This window comes from Rhodamnia argentea, chromosome 9 (genome assembly GCF_020921035.1).
Source record: "Rhodamnia argentea isolate NSW1041297 chromosome 9, ASM2092103v1, whole genome shotgun sequence".
Taxonomy (NCBI): domain Eukaryota; kingdom Viridiplantae; phylum Streptophyta; class Magnoliopsida; order Myrtales; family Myrtaceae; genus Rhodamnia; species Rhodamnia argentea.
Genome location: NC_063158.1, coordinates 19,273,307 through 19,292,892, shown reverse-complemented (window position 1 = coordinate 19,292,892; position 19,586 = coordinate 19,273,307). Strand labels below are relative to the sequence as shown.

General features: G+C 39.4%; 1 protein-coding gene and 1 long non-coding RNA gene across 2 annotated transcripts; one reads left to right on the top strand and one right to left on the bottom strand.

Annotated features, from left to right (window-relative positions):
- Positions 1-643: 643 nt before the first annotated feature.
- LOC125316611 lies at positions 644-13,815 on the bottom strand. Its single transcript, XR_007199742.1, has 3 exons — positions 13,804-13,815; positions 6,918-6,920; positions 644-926 (listed from the first exon to the last, which is right to left on the bottom strand). It is a non-coding gene; the product is annotated as an uncharacterized LOC125316611 (long non-coding RNA).
- Positions 13,816-13,917: 102 nt separating this feature from the next.
- LOC115726596 (probable WRKY transcription factor 12) lies at positions 13,918-19,132 on the top strand. The gene is made up of 4 exons (XM_030656546.2): positions 13,918-14,533; positions 14,709-14,782; positions 14,969-15,136; positions 18,641-19,132. Exons 1-4 carry the CDS (start codon positions 14,270-14,272, stop codon positions 18,801-18,803), a joined length of 669 nt encoding a protein of 222 aa, XP_030512406.2. The 5' UTR covers positions 13,918-14,269; the 3' UTR covers positions 18,804-19,132.
- The last annotated feature ends 454 nt before the right edge of the window (positions 19,133-19,586 follow it).

Sequence of the window (19,586 nt, the reverse complement as noted above, 5' to 3'; positions counted from 1 at the left end):
GATTGTAAAAATATGTAACTTTGTCAACAACCGAGGTAGAGTATATCGCTATCATCGAAGGAGTCAAGGAACTCTTGTGGATGTAGACATTCCTACAAGAGTTGGGCTTGAACCAAGAAAAGTTTGTTCTATATTATGATAACATGAGTGCTATCTATCTTAACAAGAATCCGGTGTTGCATTCAAGATCGAAGCACATTGGTATGATGTATCATTGGGTCCAAGAAAAGTTAGAAGAAAAGCTCTTTCCACTTGAGAAAATTCATACCAATGAAATGGATTTGATATGATGACCAAAGCCTTGCCCATTGTGAAACATGATTTTTGTAGAAACAGAGCGGGCATTATGGAACACCCCACATGAGGTGGAGGGGGAGATTTGTTGGATGGGTCCACCTCATTGTGGGGCCCAACTAACTTAGAAAAAGAAAACAAAAGAAACAAAAGTCAAAGAAAATAGAAAAAAGAGAAAAAAAAGGAATAAAAAGAAAGAGTGGGCTTCTTTGTGGGGTCTGCAGTCGAGAAAAAAGAAAAATAGGGGAGAGAGAGAGTTCACCGAGAGGGTGCGTGAGGCGGGAGAAGAAAAGGGGTGGAATTTTGCGATCCCATTTCGTAGGCCAAACGTTGACGGAATTTGCTCAAATTTGAGTATGTTGTTCACGAGGCCGAGATTTACGAGTTGATTGGTCTCATCCATTGAAATTCGTCTCCGAATTCTCCAATCGCGGTTAGGGTTTCTTGCTCTCTTTTGTATTGTTCTACCTTTGTGGTGAGGAAACGCCCTTGTAATGTTGATGTTGAGCCTCTGGTGTGAGATTAGAGAGAAACACTTTGTGTGCCTACTATTCTTGGTGATTAATGGAAGTTTTTGGGTTGTCCGTGGTTTTTCCCATTTTGTGTTTTCCACGTAAATCTTGGTGTGTTGTCTCTTTATTATTATGGTATCATATTTATATGTTGCAAGATTGATTTTGCTGGATATATATTGTTGGTTGTTGCTAGATAATATCGGTGTAGTTTCAAGGGGAGAGTTTGATATTGGATTGGCTTAGTTTATGCCAAAATGCTGCCTGTTTTTCCCAGCACATATGCAATGAATGCATAAGCACTGCTCACGATATGCTTGTAAGTCCCAAATCAAATAAAGCAAGATGCAATATCTCTTATCTATAGATGAACAGAAGCAACCGGCAAGTTCAAGCTCCATTCCAACGAATTCAAGCATGTCATCAACATATAGGCTAATAGTTAAAAATTCACCAAACAAGAAAAAGCTATTTAAGCAATTTTCAATTTGTTAGGCTCACATAACTACACCTTTGGACTGCATCATAGAAGACAACATCCATGAGATAAAGACGCAAATAAGAAACACAAATCTTAGGACAACTGGATATAATTAGATAGAAATGTCTGCCTTGCCTTAGCAGAAGAAAAATACAAAAGAAAATGGACCCAAATGAAGTTGTTCATGTCTAGGTGTACATATAATGTAGCCCCTCAATTATTTTGCATGGAAACGATATTAACTTGGACACTAGAAAATGCACACTCAAACTCACTATACAGCTTTGGGAGACCATCCACTAATACGTATTCTACAAGTTGAGCAATGGAATGCACTTATGCCTTACCGACGAACTAGATGTACCAGCCTTATGCAGAGAATAACCTTATATACCATTTATTTCCTCATCCATTGCCTTCAATCACCGCAGAAACTACACTCTAGAATTATAAATTTCAAGCACCAAAGCCATATTGACCATTTCTACCAAGACCAATTGCTAGGCCAAATCAAATTCAAATGCAAAACTCTTTTCCCCCCATATTCACTACTTTGTTAGCAACAATTAAAATGGCCTCATAAGTCATCATTAACCTTGATCAAACGACAGAAAACCACTAGCAATGATTGCAGAGACAATGTCGACATGCTCGCGATTAGCAAGTAAGCCCGGTCCCTCATGACCAACTTCAATAGACAAGCCGCCTCATAGAGCCTCTTCCCAAGTGCCGTGTCATCGCTGAGGATGATAGGTGTGAACTACAAATATGCACACAAAAGGTTAAAATAATTAAAAGAGCGAAATGTTGGACTTAGCTTCTTCGTTGGAGATAAAATCCTTTAAACAAGATGAGCACATTCCTACAATCCCCACTTGAGCACCATCAAATTTCATGTTAGACAACATCACTGGTTTTTCTATTAGATAATTTGGTGAATTGAAGTGGCTGCGTCGAACTCCATCCAAGAATTCTTTAGAATCAGTCACCCAAGCATTGTTGCGTAGTAATGTCCCAGGATAACCGCCCATGAATATGCAATACTGGTCCTTCACGATCTCCGAGTCTTCATTCAATTCCAACAGTGGTGGTAGCAATGCAATTCCAGGTTGAGAATCCACAAGGCATTTTATCCTTAAGATCGTTGGAAAAATGTTAAATAACATGAAAATAAAAATTGAAGGAAATATGTTGAAAAAGATGAGAAAAGTAAGATCAATTGTCTAAGGCGTGTAATCACTGTCCTTAAGGATAATTCCACACCTTGCAGTACAAAACTTGGTCCATAAGGCTTCTAGCGGCTATTCTTCCAAGATACAATAAACCTTCTTATATATTCCGCACTGAATATTAGAAGGAACATGGACAACATTATGTGTATAACTCAACAAAGAAGAAAAAGAAAGAAGGGAAAAACTCTCTTGTGTAATGCAAAGTCCTCAAAAGATTGTTTCTTAAAATTAGATATATATTCAATCAAAATAGAGCTATTGACAAAACCGTTATAAAGCCATTGTAAAATAATGGAGAGTTTATAAAGAAATAAATCAGCCTTTACATCATCGTTATAAAGCTATTACATGACCATTGCAAACCCATTATAGAACCGTTATATAAATTAATGGAGGACAGAGAACATGGCTTCTGAGACTCTCCTCGTAGACTAAGCTCATCGCCTTCTAAGCTCGCCAACATTTGAGCTCGCCAATGTTTGAGTTCTCCTCGGAGTTTGAGCTCGTCGCCTTCTGAGCTTGCCAACATGTGAGCTCACCAACGTCTAAGCTCATCATTAGAAAACCGACCTTTTGAAATAATGATGCTTAATCATTGCGATCAAGATTCTATCAAAACCATTGTAAAAGAATATTTCAAAACTACTGAAATATTCAACATCGTTTGGCATAAAAGCATGATGGCCATATAAAAGAGAGAATTACCTAATCGGTCCCGAATGTATTGTATGGATGTCAATTCAATCATAAAATTTTCAATTTTGTTAATTTAACCCTACACTTTTCAGAAATTTTCAATTCAATGTAATCCTTCGTGTCAATTTTGTATGAAATCATTGATGTGATGATTTAGTCATCGCCAATCGTCTTATATGGTACATTGTAACATTAACATTTTTCAACGAAAATTGGCCATAAAGACACAAGGCTAAATTGATAAAATTAAAAATTTTAGGGCTAATTGGGCATTTGTACGGTAAGTTTAGGATTGATTAGACAATTTTTTCATGTACAACCATCAAAACTTGAAATTTTCAAAATTCATATACAATGAGGGTTTCCTCCATAATATAGACAATCATGAATTGACTTGTTTCCCTATGGCATCCGTGAAAGAGACTCCACAAATGTTTTCCTCTAGTTTGGCCAGTCATCTATGTCTTATCTTATTTATGTTCAATTTCTTCTTCTTTTTGAAAAAAAAAACATACTTTGGCAAAAAATCCCAAAGGTGAATTGGGTGGAGAGAGAGTTTAGGGTTTTCTACACACATCCAAGCTAGTTTCTTTGCATTCAAATTGAAGTACAAGAATTAATTCTCTTCACTGTTCACGTACAAGTTTGTAACAAGCGTGCAAGTAAGTTAAATGTTGGCTCCTTGATAGAGTGTTAGGACATGCTTTGAATTTAGAGTTAGTAGTATAGTAGCGTGTAGAAGGGAAGCTTGTGTAGTAGTTACTGCCGTGTCTAGACCTCTTGTACTCTTAATTGAATTTGATTAGTGAATTCTACGCGTTTTTTTCCGCTTTCACATGGAATATCCTTTCCATGTAGATTTTGATGTAGTTGCATTGTGTTATTATGGTAATTGTTGGTTGGTTTGATTAATTGATTTCATACCTCACTTAGGAACGGAAGCATTTTCTTAATGACATATAGATTCCATGTTCGAATCATAATGTATCCATGCTCATGTTGAAAGTGGAACTTTACTCGATACGAATGGACCGAGCATTCATACATTTGTAGAGATAAGTTGAGCTGAAAGTATTTATATTTCATTTCATCCAGAAATAAAAATTAGTAATCATCGAAAATCTGGTAAAGCGCCGAGGGATTTAATGTTTTTTGGTCAGAGGGAGGGATTGAATGTCTAAATTGCATCATAGTATCTTGAAGTCACGGATCGAGGACAAGCTTTGCCTCTTGCCAAGGGAAGCTCTAAAAGTCTAACTCATGATAATGATGCCTTCTTAGGCAGATAATGACATACATAGTGTGTTCTAATCGCTGAAAATATTACCTTTTCTTTCCTGGTCTTAAGCAAGCATCATGATTGCTTGGTTTTGCAATAATTGCAGCTAGTTTTGCCTAATTACTTAAAAATCTCACTTTGTCCCGCTAACAATTCATTAACACGATATAGATGTACAATTTTTGTCCTTTCATTTATGGAAAAGAAAAATCAGATTTTTATATAATTTGTTAAATGTCATAATCAGGGATTTATTGCGGGTTTATTTGACGTGAGAATTGCATCAGGCAATGATAACTTGGGATAGGTGGTGGGATTGTAGGTTATTCTGGTTTCTTTGGAATGTTTTAAAGAGTTTTGATTTGGTAGACTTGGATCGGGGTTTGTTAGGGATGGTTAGGCTTATTTTCTTAGTCCTTTCTAGTGGGCTTGGTGCCGGTTGTGTCCTCCCGACACGTGACAACGTAATGATTCGCTCATGTTCCTCCGACACGTACCAATCTATTTACCGTTGGTTTCGTATGCCAGAATTGCCGCACGGCATAATCCCGTAAATCAATCTTTTTTATCTTCTCATACCTATCCCATAATTTCCCTCATTGAAGGCATTTTTTGGTCTTTTGAATGTCTAGACTTCAACACTTCTATTGGTATCGAAAGTGAACCACCGAGGAAATTGTCCACAACAAGTGACTCGACACGTATCGCCCGCACTCAATATTCGGCTTCATTAGAATTGTCTGCGCTTTCTCCGGGCTTTCTCTACTTAATCCTATTTTTGATTTTGTCGATTCGAGATGTTAACCCTTTTCCAAGACTCAAGGATCTCGAGAGAAACCCTAATCAAAATATGGATATGTAAAACATCAAAATACCCGTAGTGAACAGCTAGCTAGTCTGTTTTCTAAAGTTAAGAGCAGCTTAGAATGAAGAAAAGCTCGTGGAAATGCATGACTTGTACTGATGTTATCAATGTACAATATGAAATATCAAGAATTTTTTCTTCCGCAAGTTCAAGTACACAAACAAAGTCTCGAGTTCTAAGTCCCCATAGGACAACAATCGAAACTAAAATGCACAACAATCCAAATTGGAGAAAACTTCTTTCAACCGAACAGATCGCACAGCATTCATTAAAAGATTGATCACTCGCTTGTCACTCTCACTCATATAAGACCACTTTACTTAGTGCCCTATTATATCTCCGGTCGATTTCATTTCAGGCAGCAATTTCAAACATGATCTTCCGCAAAACAAAGGACACACCGAACAAAAGATGATTCAATAATATATTCAAAGCAGGTACACTTATTTTCTACTTCCTTTTGTTTTTTTTCTCTTGTTTTATTCACATATTCACCGTTGAAAAGCAAATAAAGAACACAAGATTTGACGAGGTTTATCAATGTGCCTACGTCCTCGGTCAAACACCTCATACTCTCACTCTTCTTTTTCTTTTCTTCTTATTTTATCAAGCATGTGCAGATCCACACACACACACACACACACACACAATCATATGGACTTCTTCTACAAGTCAAGTATCTACAAATTAGGAAAAAAAAATCCTCTACAAATCAAAATAAAATCACTACAAATTAGGGGTTTACAGCTCACGCCAACACTCTCCCTCAAGTTGGCAAGTAGATATTTCGCATGCCCAACTTATCTAGTAAGTCGTAGAACTTCTTGCTTGAAACAGCCTTTGTCAAGATATCTACTAGTTGGTCTTCGGATTTCATGAATGAAAACTGAATCACCTTGGAATCCAAGTTCTGCTTAATGAAGTGATGATCCACCTCAATATGTTTGGTACAATTGTTTGAACAAGATTGTGAAAGATATCAATAGCTACTTTGTTATCACAAAACAATTCCATTTCAGACATAGGAGCAAAATCGAGTTCTGTCATTAGTTTTCGAAGCCATAAGAGTTGGCACAACCCCTTAGCCATTCCTCTAAACTTTGCCTCTGTACTTGAGAGAGGTACTACTTTTTGCTTTTTACTCTTCCAAGTAGCCAAATTCCCTCCCACGAAAGTAAAGTACCTCGAAGTTGATCTTCCATCTAACACACTTCTAGCCCAATCTACATTAGTAAAACCTTCAATCTTAAGATGGCCACTCTTAAAAAACTGAAGCCCTCTCCCCGAAGCTCCCTTTAAATATCGAAGGATTCGCATTACACCATCCATATGCCCTTCACTCGGAGCGTACATAAACCGACTTACAACACTCACTGCATAGGCAATGTCGGGACGTATATGGGACAGATAAATCATTTTGCCAACTAGTCTTTGATATCTTTCTTTATTTGTAAGCACCCGATTAGAATACTCTCCAAGTCCGTGATTCCGGACTATCGGTATGTCCGCAAGTTTGCAATCTAGCATTCCCACTTCAGCCAACAAATCCAAAACGTACTTTCTCCGAGATAGAAAATATCTATCTTAGATCTTGCTACTTCTACCCCCAAGAAGTACTTGAGTCCTCCAAGATCTTTCATCTCGAACTCCGTTGAGAGCTTCTGCTATAATTTTGCGATTTCCTCTTGATCATCTCCCGTGATAATCACATCATCTATATAAATAATCAACACGCTTATCTTACCTCGATTTCGCCTCAAGAACATGGTGTGATTAGGAACACTCTGAACATGCCCATACCTTTTCATAGCCACACCGAACTGTCCAAACCAAGCTCGAGGAGACTGTTTCAATCCATACGGTGATCGGTCCAACTTACAAACTAGTCCCGATTGTGAGGAAGAACTATAACCCGATGGAATATCCATATAGATATCCTCTTCGAGGTCACCATGAAGAAACGCGTTCTTGACATCAAGCTAGTGTAATGGCCAATCTAAATTAACCGCAAGAGATAATAATAATCGTACATTATTTAGTTTCACAACAGGTGAAAAAGTTTCTTGACAATCCACCCCATATGTTTGTGTATATCCTTTTGCTACAAACCTCACCTTATACCTTTCAATGGACCCATCTGCTTCATACTTGATCGAGAACACCCATTGACATGCCATTGTTTTCTTTCCTTCGAGCAATTCCACCAGCTTCCGGGTATTATTTTTCTGCAATGCTTCCATCTCTTCCTTCATAGCTTGAACCCATTTAAAATCTTTCAAGGCGTCATGTACTCCTCCTGGAATATAAAATGATGACACATTCGAAACAAATGCCCTTAATAACTCATACAGTTTTCAACCGAAACATGGTTAGTGATCGGATAGGCGGACTTCTCTTTTCCTCCAACATCCGGTGAGTATTGATTTGGGGGCTTTCCTCGATTGTGCTTGGTAGCTAATTTATATTCCACAGAAATACAAGAATCATCATGTAAACGAATAGTAGGAGAAGTTACTTCTCGACAAAAAAAAAAGTTACCTTCGCAATTTCCTCAAGAGTTAGGTCGGGTCTTGAAGAAGATGGGGGAAGCCGTTTGGGAAGAGCTGGTTGATCTTGCAAACTCGATTCCTCGAGGATCTGAACTCCCTTAGACGGGATTTATTCTGAAATTTTGGAAACATCTTGCCCATATTCCAGGTCTTCTTGCTCAATATCCATCGGTAAATTCTAGCATAGTTCCGCCCTAGCCGCCGGCGACAATGCTGATACTCCACCGATTTGTACTCCCCCTAGAGCGATAATAACACCACTAGTCTCCCACCAATTTTTCTTTTTTGTCTATATCTCCCTTGGAAAGAAGAAGTGGTGTCCCGAAAGAAAGATTCTGTATCAAGGAATGTCACATCCATTATAACATATGTTTTCCTAGTAGATGGATTATAGCATTGATACCCTTTCTAATGTGAACCATAGCCTAAAAACACACACTGCATAGCACATGGTTCAAGTTTTGTACGTTGTGTTTTGGGAATGTGAACAAAGGCAACGCAGCCGAACACCATAGGGAAAATAGTAAGAACTGATGGTAAGGGTACATGAGAAGAGAGAACCTCCAATGGTGCCCGAAATTCTAATATCTTCAATGGCATTCTATTAATAAGGTGGGCCGCTGAAGCCACTACATTATCCCAAAAACTGTGAGGGACATTATTTTCAAATATTAAAGAGCGACCTATCTCAAGGATATGCTTGTTCTTCCCTTTCTACTATCCCATTTTGTTGGGGCGTTCCCGAGCATGACGTTTCATGGAGCAAGCTATGCTGCAGAAAATATTTTTTGAGATGCTGATTAATGTACTCACCACCATTGTCACTGCGAAGAATCTTGACCTTCCCACCAAATTGAGTTTGCACCATAGTATGGAAAATTTTGAACACTTTGGCAACTTCATCCTTAGTCTTTGTCGGATATAACCATGTCATTCTAGTGCAATCATCAACAAAGAGAACAAACCACCGATCGCCAAACACAAAAGTAATAGAAGAGGCATCCCACACATCAAAACGAATCAAAGAGAAAGGAATTGCACTTTTATTTAAACCGATAAGAAAGGATACTCGATGGCTTTTCGCCAAAATTCAAGTTTGATAATAAAACTGATAATCATTCAAACCCAAAAATAACTTAGGAAATAACTTATTCATGTAACCAAATGGTGGATGCCTCAATCGCTTATGTTAGAGCCATATATGTGTTTCCCAACTTGTAGATGGCCCTCGAGTCCGATTGACATTCCCATAACTGAACTCGTCCATGTAATGCAGCCCCCCTTCTTAGTACCATGCCCAATGATCTCCTTTGTGAAGATATCCTGAAACAAACAAAAGTGCGGTTACATTAGCACAACACAATTTAATTCTACTGCAACCTGCCTAATTGAAATTAGTTTTGTAGATAGTGATGGGACAAGGAGGGCATTTGATAGTGAGAGGGAAGGGGAAATATTAACAACTCCAGCTCTAGCCATTGGGTACGGCACTCCGTTAGCATTCGAGATACTACGGCGTCAAGGTTCTGCAATACTAACAAGGTCATCCACAGTAAAAGTCATGTGGTCGGTAGCACTAGAATCAATAACCCACCGACTACGATAATTCAGTAGAGAAGCAACTAAAGCAAAATCATAATTACCTTCACTCTCTATCGGTATCTTAATCCGTGGTTCGAGCTATGGCGCTAGCAACAATCGAGGCTCTCCCATAACTAGAGATATCTTGCCTTTGCCACTGTTCTCTTCTCCCTCTAGACCTTCCCACCAATTGAGTTTGCACCATAGTATGAAAAATTTTGAACACTTTGGCAACTTCATCCTTAGTCTTTATCGGATATAACCATGTCATTCTAGTGCAATCATCGCACATCGGAATGAATCAAAGAGAAAGGAATTGTACTTTCATTTAAATTGATAGGAAAGGATACTCGATGGCATCCACCGACTACCAGACATAGAAGTATAGGAGAAGCATCTTGCACATCGGAATGAATCAAAGAGAAAGGAATTGCACTTTTATTTAAATTGATAGGAAAGGATACTCGATGGCTTTTCTCCAAAATGCAAGTCCGACAATAAACCTGATAATCATTCAAACCCAAAAATAACTTAGGAAACAACTTCTTCATGTAACCAAATGATGGATGCCCCGGTCGCTTATGCCGAGCCATATCTCGTGTTTCTCGACTTGTAGATGACCCTCGAGTCTAATTGACATTCCCAAAACTGAAGTCGTCCATGTAATACAGCCTCCCTTCTTAGTACCACGCCCAATAATCTCCTTTGTAAGGATATCCTGAAACAAACAAAAGTGCGGATGCATTAGCAAAACACAATTTAATTCTTCCGCAACTTGCCCAACAGAAATCGGTTTCGTAGATAGTAATGGGACAAGGAGTGTATTCGATAGTGAGAGGGAAGGGGAAATATTAACAACTCCAACTCTAGTCATTGGGTACGGCACTTCGTTAGCATTCGAGATACTTCGACGTCGAGGTTTTGTAATACTAACAAAGTCATTCGCAGTAAAAGTCATGTGGTCGGTAGCACTAGAATCAATAACCCACTGACTATAATCATTTTGTAGAGAAACAACTAAAGCAAAATCATAATTACCTTAACTCTCTGTGGGTATCTTATTATGTGGTTTGAGCTATGGCACTAGTGATAACCAAGGCTCTCCCACAACTAGAGATACCTTCCCTTTGCCACTGTTCCCTTCTCCCTTTGTTTGTTTTTGAGCTTTGAGCTCCTTCTACCAATCAAGATACTCATGTAGCTTCAAACACGTCTCTTAGGTGTGTTTGGCATTCCCACAATGAGAGCAGCCACCACTTAGAGGAGTTCTCTATTTCAAGGCTATACTGGTTCGTCCACCTCATAGTTTAGCTATCAGCAAATTTGGCTCCCGAGCTTTTCTTAGGCTAGGCTTGTCTCCTTGCGATACCATCACCACAAAACTAAGGGTAGTACTCTCACTACTCGACATCATTATCTGTCGCATATCCTCCTTGCGAACCCGAGCAATGGCCTGCTCAACCGTAGGGGATGGCTGCATCTATAGTACATCAGCTCGTATCTTATCTAAGCGATCATCTAAACCATCGAGGAAAATGTAGGCACGATCTTCCCGAATGGCTGAATTGTATCTCATAATATCATTTGGGCATACCATTTGATTTGGGTGGTGGAAATCAATCTCTCTCCACAACCATTGAAGGTTGTTATAGTAGGCTTCAATAGGTCCTCCGGACTATCACATCCGGGTCACACGCCTCTTCAAATTATAAACTTGAGAAGCATTAGTCCTATAAAAAAAAGGTAGTAGCCACAGCATCCCAAACTGCTTTCGTAGTTCGGAAGCGAATAAAGTTATAGATTAAAGCTGGGTCCATGGAGTTTATCAGCCATCCTTTTACAAATGAGTCTTCAGTTTTCCACTTCCGAAATTAGGGGTTTGTAGGTAGAGGTTGAGGGAGGTCTCCATTGATGTAGCCCAGCTTATCTTTGCCTACGATAGACATCTCAACCACCTAAGACCATAAGCCATAGTTGGTTCCATCCAACTTAATTGCAATCTGTGATGAAGATGAATCATTCGGCGGTATCTGTGGAGGTGGAGTTTGGTTATGAGTCGGAATCTGAGTCAATCCGGTAGTTAGATTCTCCAATAGTACTTCTATGGTCGAATTCCCCCCTTGATTTTGGTGGGGAATCATTGCTCTCGTAGAATCCCGATCTACCATGGGTCCGAGGTCGATTGCGAGAACAAGGCGAACAACAACGTTGGGCGGCCAACACGAGATGAAGGCGCAATGAAGAAGACAAGCGAATCGGGGATTGATGTACAATACTCACATGAAGCAAACCCTAAGCTTTGATACTATGTTGAAAAGCAAATGAAGAACACAAGATTTTATGAGGTTCAGCAATGTGCCTACGTCCTCGGTCAAACACCTTACCCTCTCATTCTTTTTCTTTTCTTCTTATTTTATCAAGTGTGTAGAGACACACACACACACACAAAATCAGAAGGACTTCTTCTGGATGTGAAGTCTCTACGAAATAGGAAAAAGAATCCTCTACAAATCAACATAAAATCCCTACAAATAAGGGGATTACAACTCACGCCAACATTCACTACTGTGCAATAGTGATACACTAAATTTATATCTTTGCATTATAGTTTGTACAAGTTTGTATCTTGAGTTCACTTCATCTCTCGGATATGGTTCATTTAACCACGTTACCCGAGTTAATGATATCTTTATTGGAAAAAAATGTGGTCAGTTGTTTTTTTTTTTTTTTTGCCATTTATTTCATCTTCATTGTATGTGATTTGTTGTTGGGATATGCATTGCTTCAGAGATGTTTAAGACTTTTCGAACTTGGATTTTATTTGGTGCGCAACAATTTATTATAGACAAAAGACGTATATTCCCTAGCTGGATTGTTTTCGATAAATGCGAGGTGACTTTGAAAAAAAAAAAATGTCGACTGAGCACCCAACTTATGACAACAACGTCGCAGAAGTTTGCATTGTGAAAACATCTTGACGTTGACGGCACATTTGACGGGAAACAAGTGCATAAGTTAATGCAACCGAAACCAAATGAACCGAAACCTTTTTAGCGAAAAGTTGCCAAACACAGTTGCAAAATCGACCACTACAAGCCTGACTTGTGGCGAGAAAATGAGTCAAACCCACAGAAAGGCAACCGACCGGGTGCGAAGCAGGACCTACAATCTCCAAAGCTTGGTTCAAACCCTGTCTGAGGAAGTTGCTGGAGACAGCAAGCCAATGCCCACCAATCTTCATCTACTGGCAAGATGGGTGATCACCACAGGCTTCAGGACCACCAACAAGCACAATTATGCACCCAAAAGGAAGAATCAGGGCAAATCATAACCAAATCAAAGTTCCAAATGAAGCCTCCCAATCCCACTAGACGCTAACTCTGCAAATTCTCAACCTGAACACCATTTTGTTATCCCACCCATCTAAGACATTGCCCTTTATGCCATTTTCTTTATGGGATGGAGCAAAAGCATGATACATTGATCAACGGAGATTGTTGAGAAAACCAAGCCTACACTCATCAATGTGTCCATTTAAGCTCACATTCACTCAAAATATTTGAGCCATCTATTGAATTGTGAGCCAACTAGATATATTAGCTACTCTATCCTTATCAATCATCAAAAACAAAATTTCCTTCTGTCATCAATATGCTCGCATTTTAGATGGTCAATATGGATCAAACAAACATACATTTTCAGAGGTAGGACAACAATAAATGAACTTTATTTTGTTATAAGTTGATATCCAATTTTTCTGGAAAGTGCAATTGATTAATAAACAGCCGGCGGGCTTATGCACATGAATACATTAGCACTCTCTTGATCATGTCTGTAATCTACCATATACTAATCACTCAAAATGTGCAAATTGATCGTGGATCGGATGCAAAGAGATTGAAATCTACGGAACTCCATACTCCACATGTTCAGGAATTCATTGCTCGCATTCCACACTAGGCGCCGGTGCCCACTATAGACCCGTTCTCGTGCGTCGAGCGAGACTTCCACTTTAATAAGACGATAAACATGGGCTCCATTGCCGCTCCATAAATACAGAAAACCCTCTAATTCCAAAGTAAAATCGGTCGCATCTAGATGAGCGAGGCATACTTCCTTGGTTGTAATTTAGGGTTTTGGGCTCTTTTCAGTACTACTCGATTCCAACAAATAAGGACTTCCGCAGTCGCTCCCCCTCTTTTTCGTTGAGTTATTTATACAATTTCTGGTTTGGCAATAAAGGCAAAAAGGATAGATAGATATCTCTGACTCTTAAGAAATTAAAGCGTACGATATAAAAAGAAGAGAAGAAACATCATTCCCCAGTTTCTGTCTTGTATTTTACATCAAACGACATACACGCATATCTTCTCAATGAATTGCCAAATTATTCCCCTCTCTCTCTCTCTCTCTCTCTATACAACATACATAGGGCTAGAGGGGGAGAGAGAGAGAGAGAGTGCAGAACATAGTATTACCAAATACTACACAGTCCTCTTTTAGACTGGACTGAAAATACAGGCCCAACCCTAGTAAGAGAAGAAGGAGAAGGAGAAGATGTGAAGGGAATGATTTTTCTCCAGAAAAACATTCCCGCGTAGCGTTTACCAGTTGACCATAGGAGTGCACTTTACTTGCGCTCGCGTGTGAACACAAGAAAGTTTCCTTCCACAACCCTCGAACAGGTCGTACAGGCGCGCACCGAACGGAATTGGTCAGCTGAAGCTTCTCTCATCGAGGCCCAGATAATTTAAAGAGAGAGGGGAGGATTCGATCCCGGATGGAAGGCGAAAGAGGCTCATCATCGTCCTCGGTCCCGAACTACGACCTTCAAGTCACCTTCTCTGGCACCAGCCATGGCATTCACGAGATCGGGTTCATCCCATTTGAAGACCAGAACCCGGTGCTCGGGTTCTTGACGCCCGCGCATCCTCTTGTCGCCGCCGGGAAAGGCGCCACAACCGCTGCGACCCCCACCACTAGCAGGGTTGGGCTGGGCCACCACAACAGCCTCGTCGGCAGATCGTCTTGGAATAATGACCAGGTTGCTGAAAGATGAATTCTCTGATTATTAAATCTTTGACCATATGATATCTTTCACTAGATGTTGTGCATTATAAAGAATTTAAATCCTCCTTTTGGTTCATGTTATGATTGTTGAAATGCTTGTGCACGTGTGGCTCTAGCTAACAACCGTTGCTTATGGCGGGCGAATTTAGGTCGGCGCACATGATCCGAAGGCTGTTAACGACGAGAATTGCAGCACGAATCCTAGCGAAGGAAACAATTCATGGTACTTCCCGGGTTTTGATTTACCACTTTCGAAACGAATCGAGCATATCCCGAATATTCATTACCTAATCATGCGATACATGGGTCATATGTAAATCTTAATTGAAGCATATTCAGTACGAGAAGGGTACACATCGCGGTGATAATCAAAGAAGGTGAATCTTTAATATGAAATCTTTCCTCGCAGGTGGCGGAGCTCCACGGCGGTGGCGGAGAAAGGGAAGATGAAGGTGAGGAGGAAGCTGAGAGAGCCAAGGTTCTGCTTCCAGACGAGGAGCGAGGTGGATGTGTTGGACGATGGCTACAAATGGAGGAAGTACGGCCAGAAAGTGGTCAAGAACAGCCTCCACCCCAGGTTTGGCATCATTAAAATCATAAAAAAATCAAATTTTCTTCTTCTTCTTTTTCTTCCGCTCAGCATCAGATGATTATTACTTTTCATGGGCATTTCTGACATCACCAGTGAGAAAGCATTCGAGCACGGATCTGGGTGGTTCACATCTGGAAGATTTTCTGAGCCCTCCCTCCCTCTCTCTACTCTATGCCCCAAGCTCTCACTATATGGATCTGATTAAAACTCGTGCATGATATGATTTCCTCATCTGCTACCTTCTTTTTTTTTTTTTTGGTTGATCTTCTATGGATGGCGTCACAAGAGTAAGTCGGAAAAGAAGTTGAGGTGTGTGTTTGTGACTAATGCCTGGAATGTGATGAAATTTAAGGTGGTTACAATGAGAATTAGAGTCCACATTTTGTGATAAATTGAGCTTAATGAAATTAATTACAGACTAATTTTGTTTTCTTGGGCGAGTCTAATGATCTTACAAGAGGTATAATAGGTTATTGGCGGATAAATGTGTCTAGGGATATGCGCAAAGAAATATGTCTTAGGGCAATGTTTTTCTCCAAAGATGCCTTTGATTGTGTGGTGGGTATTCGATATGGGCATCGCATGCATCTAATTTTGGTTAAATTTGTAGGCGAGTAATGTCAGAAACTCGAAACCCACCATTTAAATGTATGGTTGGAGGAAAATATTGACCCCTCTCCTATTGTCGTTAGAAGGAATATATATATTTTATCATGCATGCATGCATGTATGTAGGTCTATATGTATGTATGGATGGATATTGAGGTTTAAAGGAATTTCAAAGACAAGCTCCATACTCTCATTGTAGTGAATTCTAAATTTGAGAACCCAAGAATTTTGCTTCTCACTCCTTGTGTGTTTATATATAAAAGCTCCATTACATATTCTCGAGTATAAATACCAGTGCCTGAATCTTGTAGAGAAATTACCTGTGCAATGGTTAAGTTAGATCAAACAATTGATGTTGAAGCAATGAGATTCTAAACGACACTTTCATTAGTGAGTGTAAGCCGATATGGGAATCTCTAGGATCACATATGTATGTGAGCATACCACATGATGGGAAAGATCTACGTTGTTTAACAAAGAATTTGTGTGAAAATCAGTAATCGCATGACGTTTACACATTATCCAAATTCATTAGTTACTAATGAATTTGGACATGCTCATAGAAAATATCTGCAAGGTAAAGAAGAAACTCTAAGGTGTTAACAAGGTACAGCACCTCCCCAATTGAGTGAAGCCGATTGTCGAATGTCAAGTGCCATGAATTTCCTTATTCCTTTCAAATGACAATACTTCTAATTTGATGATCGATCTGGGTTAATCAAAAGATTGTGCTATGAGAATATCTAAAAATCTTTGAGGGTAAAGAGAATGACAGGGAAATTTCGCGTTGTCCTCAATAAGTGGGGGAAAATGAGCTTCATCTTGAATGGAAGAATCCTCTGATGTGTTTTCGGAAGGCTTATTCTATTAGGGAAGAGTCATTAATGCTTAGGATCGAATTTGGACTATTCAAACATGATTGCTTCCTAGTATATCGACAACTAGACTGAAAAGAAGTTATACTCAAGATGATAAAACCCAAGCTTCTTCGTATGTGTCAATGTTGCAAATCATTTTATGAAGAAAGTCATCTAGAAAATGCTCAATGTACGCATAATGTAAGATTCAAGTATATTTTGGCCAATGCTCTTGGGAGAAAATTATCTTCTGAATATAGTTTGATGGATGAAGTCGTATAAATGGCAAGCCATTTGCGTGAGAAATGTCTGAAAATATGTATTCTTTTGGTGGGATGCAATGTATTCGGAATGGCCTTCGATGTTTGAGTTTGGAGTGAATCTATGTAAGATCTGCTCAAGCTTTAAAGGGATCAGAGAGTCTCACGTACTTGAATTTAGGGCGTACGGTCATTTGCTAGTTAAACTACTGTGTCATCCAGGTAAATGCCTATTTGACAGATGGATGTATGGATTTCATGAAGGGAACGAGGGAGAGAGCATCGAGGCTGGTGGGGAGCGTCACTATGAAATTTCACAATAAATTTTTGTATCTCATCTCTTGATTAGAGTATTGCGAGCTAGATTTCTGGATGCATCGTTGCATTGTTTCAGCAAAACTCTCACATATATTGACTGAAAATTTGAAATTAGGGGTTCGAATGGGAAAATACGATAGCTTCTTACTATGGTGATGAGTAATTCTTCTTGGTGAAAACGGCAAGCGGGATTCTCATATGATGCAAACTTTGAGACAGTTAATCTGTACACATGTACAGTTGACGTTATAAATGGTCCGATATAGGTGAGCGAGCAGGATCAAGATTGTTTTGCTCCCTTTTAGCGAGGAACTTTAATTTAATGTGCATACCAAAAGTAGGGTATCGGAGTAGTTTCTGTGCAACATTGATACCTAGGTGGTTCTCCTTTTCTCTATTCTGTTGCTTCATCATTGAAATCTGGCTTATGATTGCTATTTAGTTGCCACAGATTACTTGATTGACTTTATTTTAGTTATATGCTTTCGGTTCTAATTGCAGTGATAGATAGTGACTACTCTGTCATATGAGCTTCAAGGGAATTCATGTTAGGTTTCCAGCAAAGGCTGGATACTGCAAGTGTGTTTTTATGAACTCTATGACCAATTAAAAACCTGAAAGCTGCGAGCTTCGTTTCGACGTATGTTATCTGATAACCATGACAAAAATGAAGTGATTATTTATTTGGCGTTCTTGCCATCCTGATGTCAGGAGTCAAAATAACATCCTTATGAGCTTCATGCATGGTAGTTCAGACATTTTTCTTTTTATTTAACTTGTCTCTAGTTTTCTTTTGGCACACCATTTTTCCTTATTATTGTTAGCTGAACTGATAAAATTTTGTTAAGACCCTTGCGGAATTGAAAATACATACTTGTTCTTCCATTCACTTCATTTTAGTTAGGCCTTGGTCTCTTTTCCACAGGACATGCGATATTTATCTGCATTCATACAAAGAGCAAATCTCATGTCCATGACAAGGAAAGCATGGTGAAAGTTTTTGTACAGTTAGGGTTCCAACTTCAATTCTTTCACTATTCAAAAAACGGAAAAAAGAACAAAAAAGAGAGACAAAAGGTAGATTTATACTGATCTTATGTATCCAGAACTCAACCAAATCATAAGACTTGCACATGAACCAAATCATAAGACTTACACATGCATAGGTTTCATAACTCGAAGAGTTCATGGGTTTTCTTTATCTTTTTTCCCCACTTTTTGGAGTTTAAGTGATCAGCTCCAAATGAATGTAAGCTTGAAGATGATGGTCAAGTAGAGAGAAAATCTTTGCACCACATAAAAGCCATTCTTTTCTGGATCGATTACAAGAGGTTCCTGGATAATTCTGAGTGTGTTTTGGGAAGTAAAGCAGATCTGCCCTCAGCTGCGTGCGTAGACAATTACTGTGTCTCAGATGTTCATGTTTTTGTGGATTGTTTCTGCAGAAGTTATTACCGTTGCACTCACAGTAACTGCCGAGTGAAGAAGAGGGTCGAGCGGTTGTCGGAAGATTGTCGGATGGTGATAACGACCTATGAAGGCAGACATAACCATTCCCCCTGCGACGACTCGAATTCATCTGAACATGAAGGGTTCAACTCGTTCTAGTATTGCCCCAAGAGAGAACTACAAAGGGCATTTTCATGGTGAATTTCGGAGAAGGTTAGTGTGTGACGATGCTCTGTAATATCGTTGCAAATGGACTCCGACTTCCCTGGTCGTGTGATCTATGTCTAGAAGTATAGCTTCGTTATTTTACTTGAACTTATTTGCGGCTTCTTGTGTATATTGTGGCCGCTACATTAATTTCCTGTGAAATATACAGGCTATGTGTTCGCTTGTGCAATGTGACTTGTCTTCCATTGCTTGTGAATGCACTCGCATTAGGAGTTTAAGTGGAGGATGTATAAAAAGACAGTTCTTTTGGTTTGGTTTAACTGTTCATAACCAGATCTCTACAAGTTCTGCAGAGCTGGTTCAGTTTGTGTAAAGGCGAAAGCGCTGTGGAGACAGATCGGGAAGTGATGCTGATGGTTTTTATGGGCTATGGGTGGACAGCCCATGGTGAGCTAACCCAGCCCAAACTCATAGGCTGCACAAGTTCTTTTGAACGTGAAAAAGAACGTTCTCATGTTCTTCAGTCGTTCAATAAACGACGTTCTTTCTAAAGAGAAGAAAAGAACAGCGAAAAACGGATGACGTTTTCTACTCCTCTCTCGAACGCATAAAAGGTAGATGAACACTCTCTTAGGACTACATCGAAAGCATTTAATCCGTGGAAATCAAGGTATGTTATTGTTGACACTTAAAATAATCCAAGAAAGACTCGTGATAAGCACGTGAGGGAGCGATAATCAGCTCTAGGAAGGAACATTGAAGCAAGGTACGTGC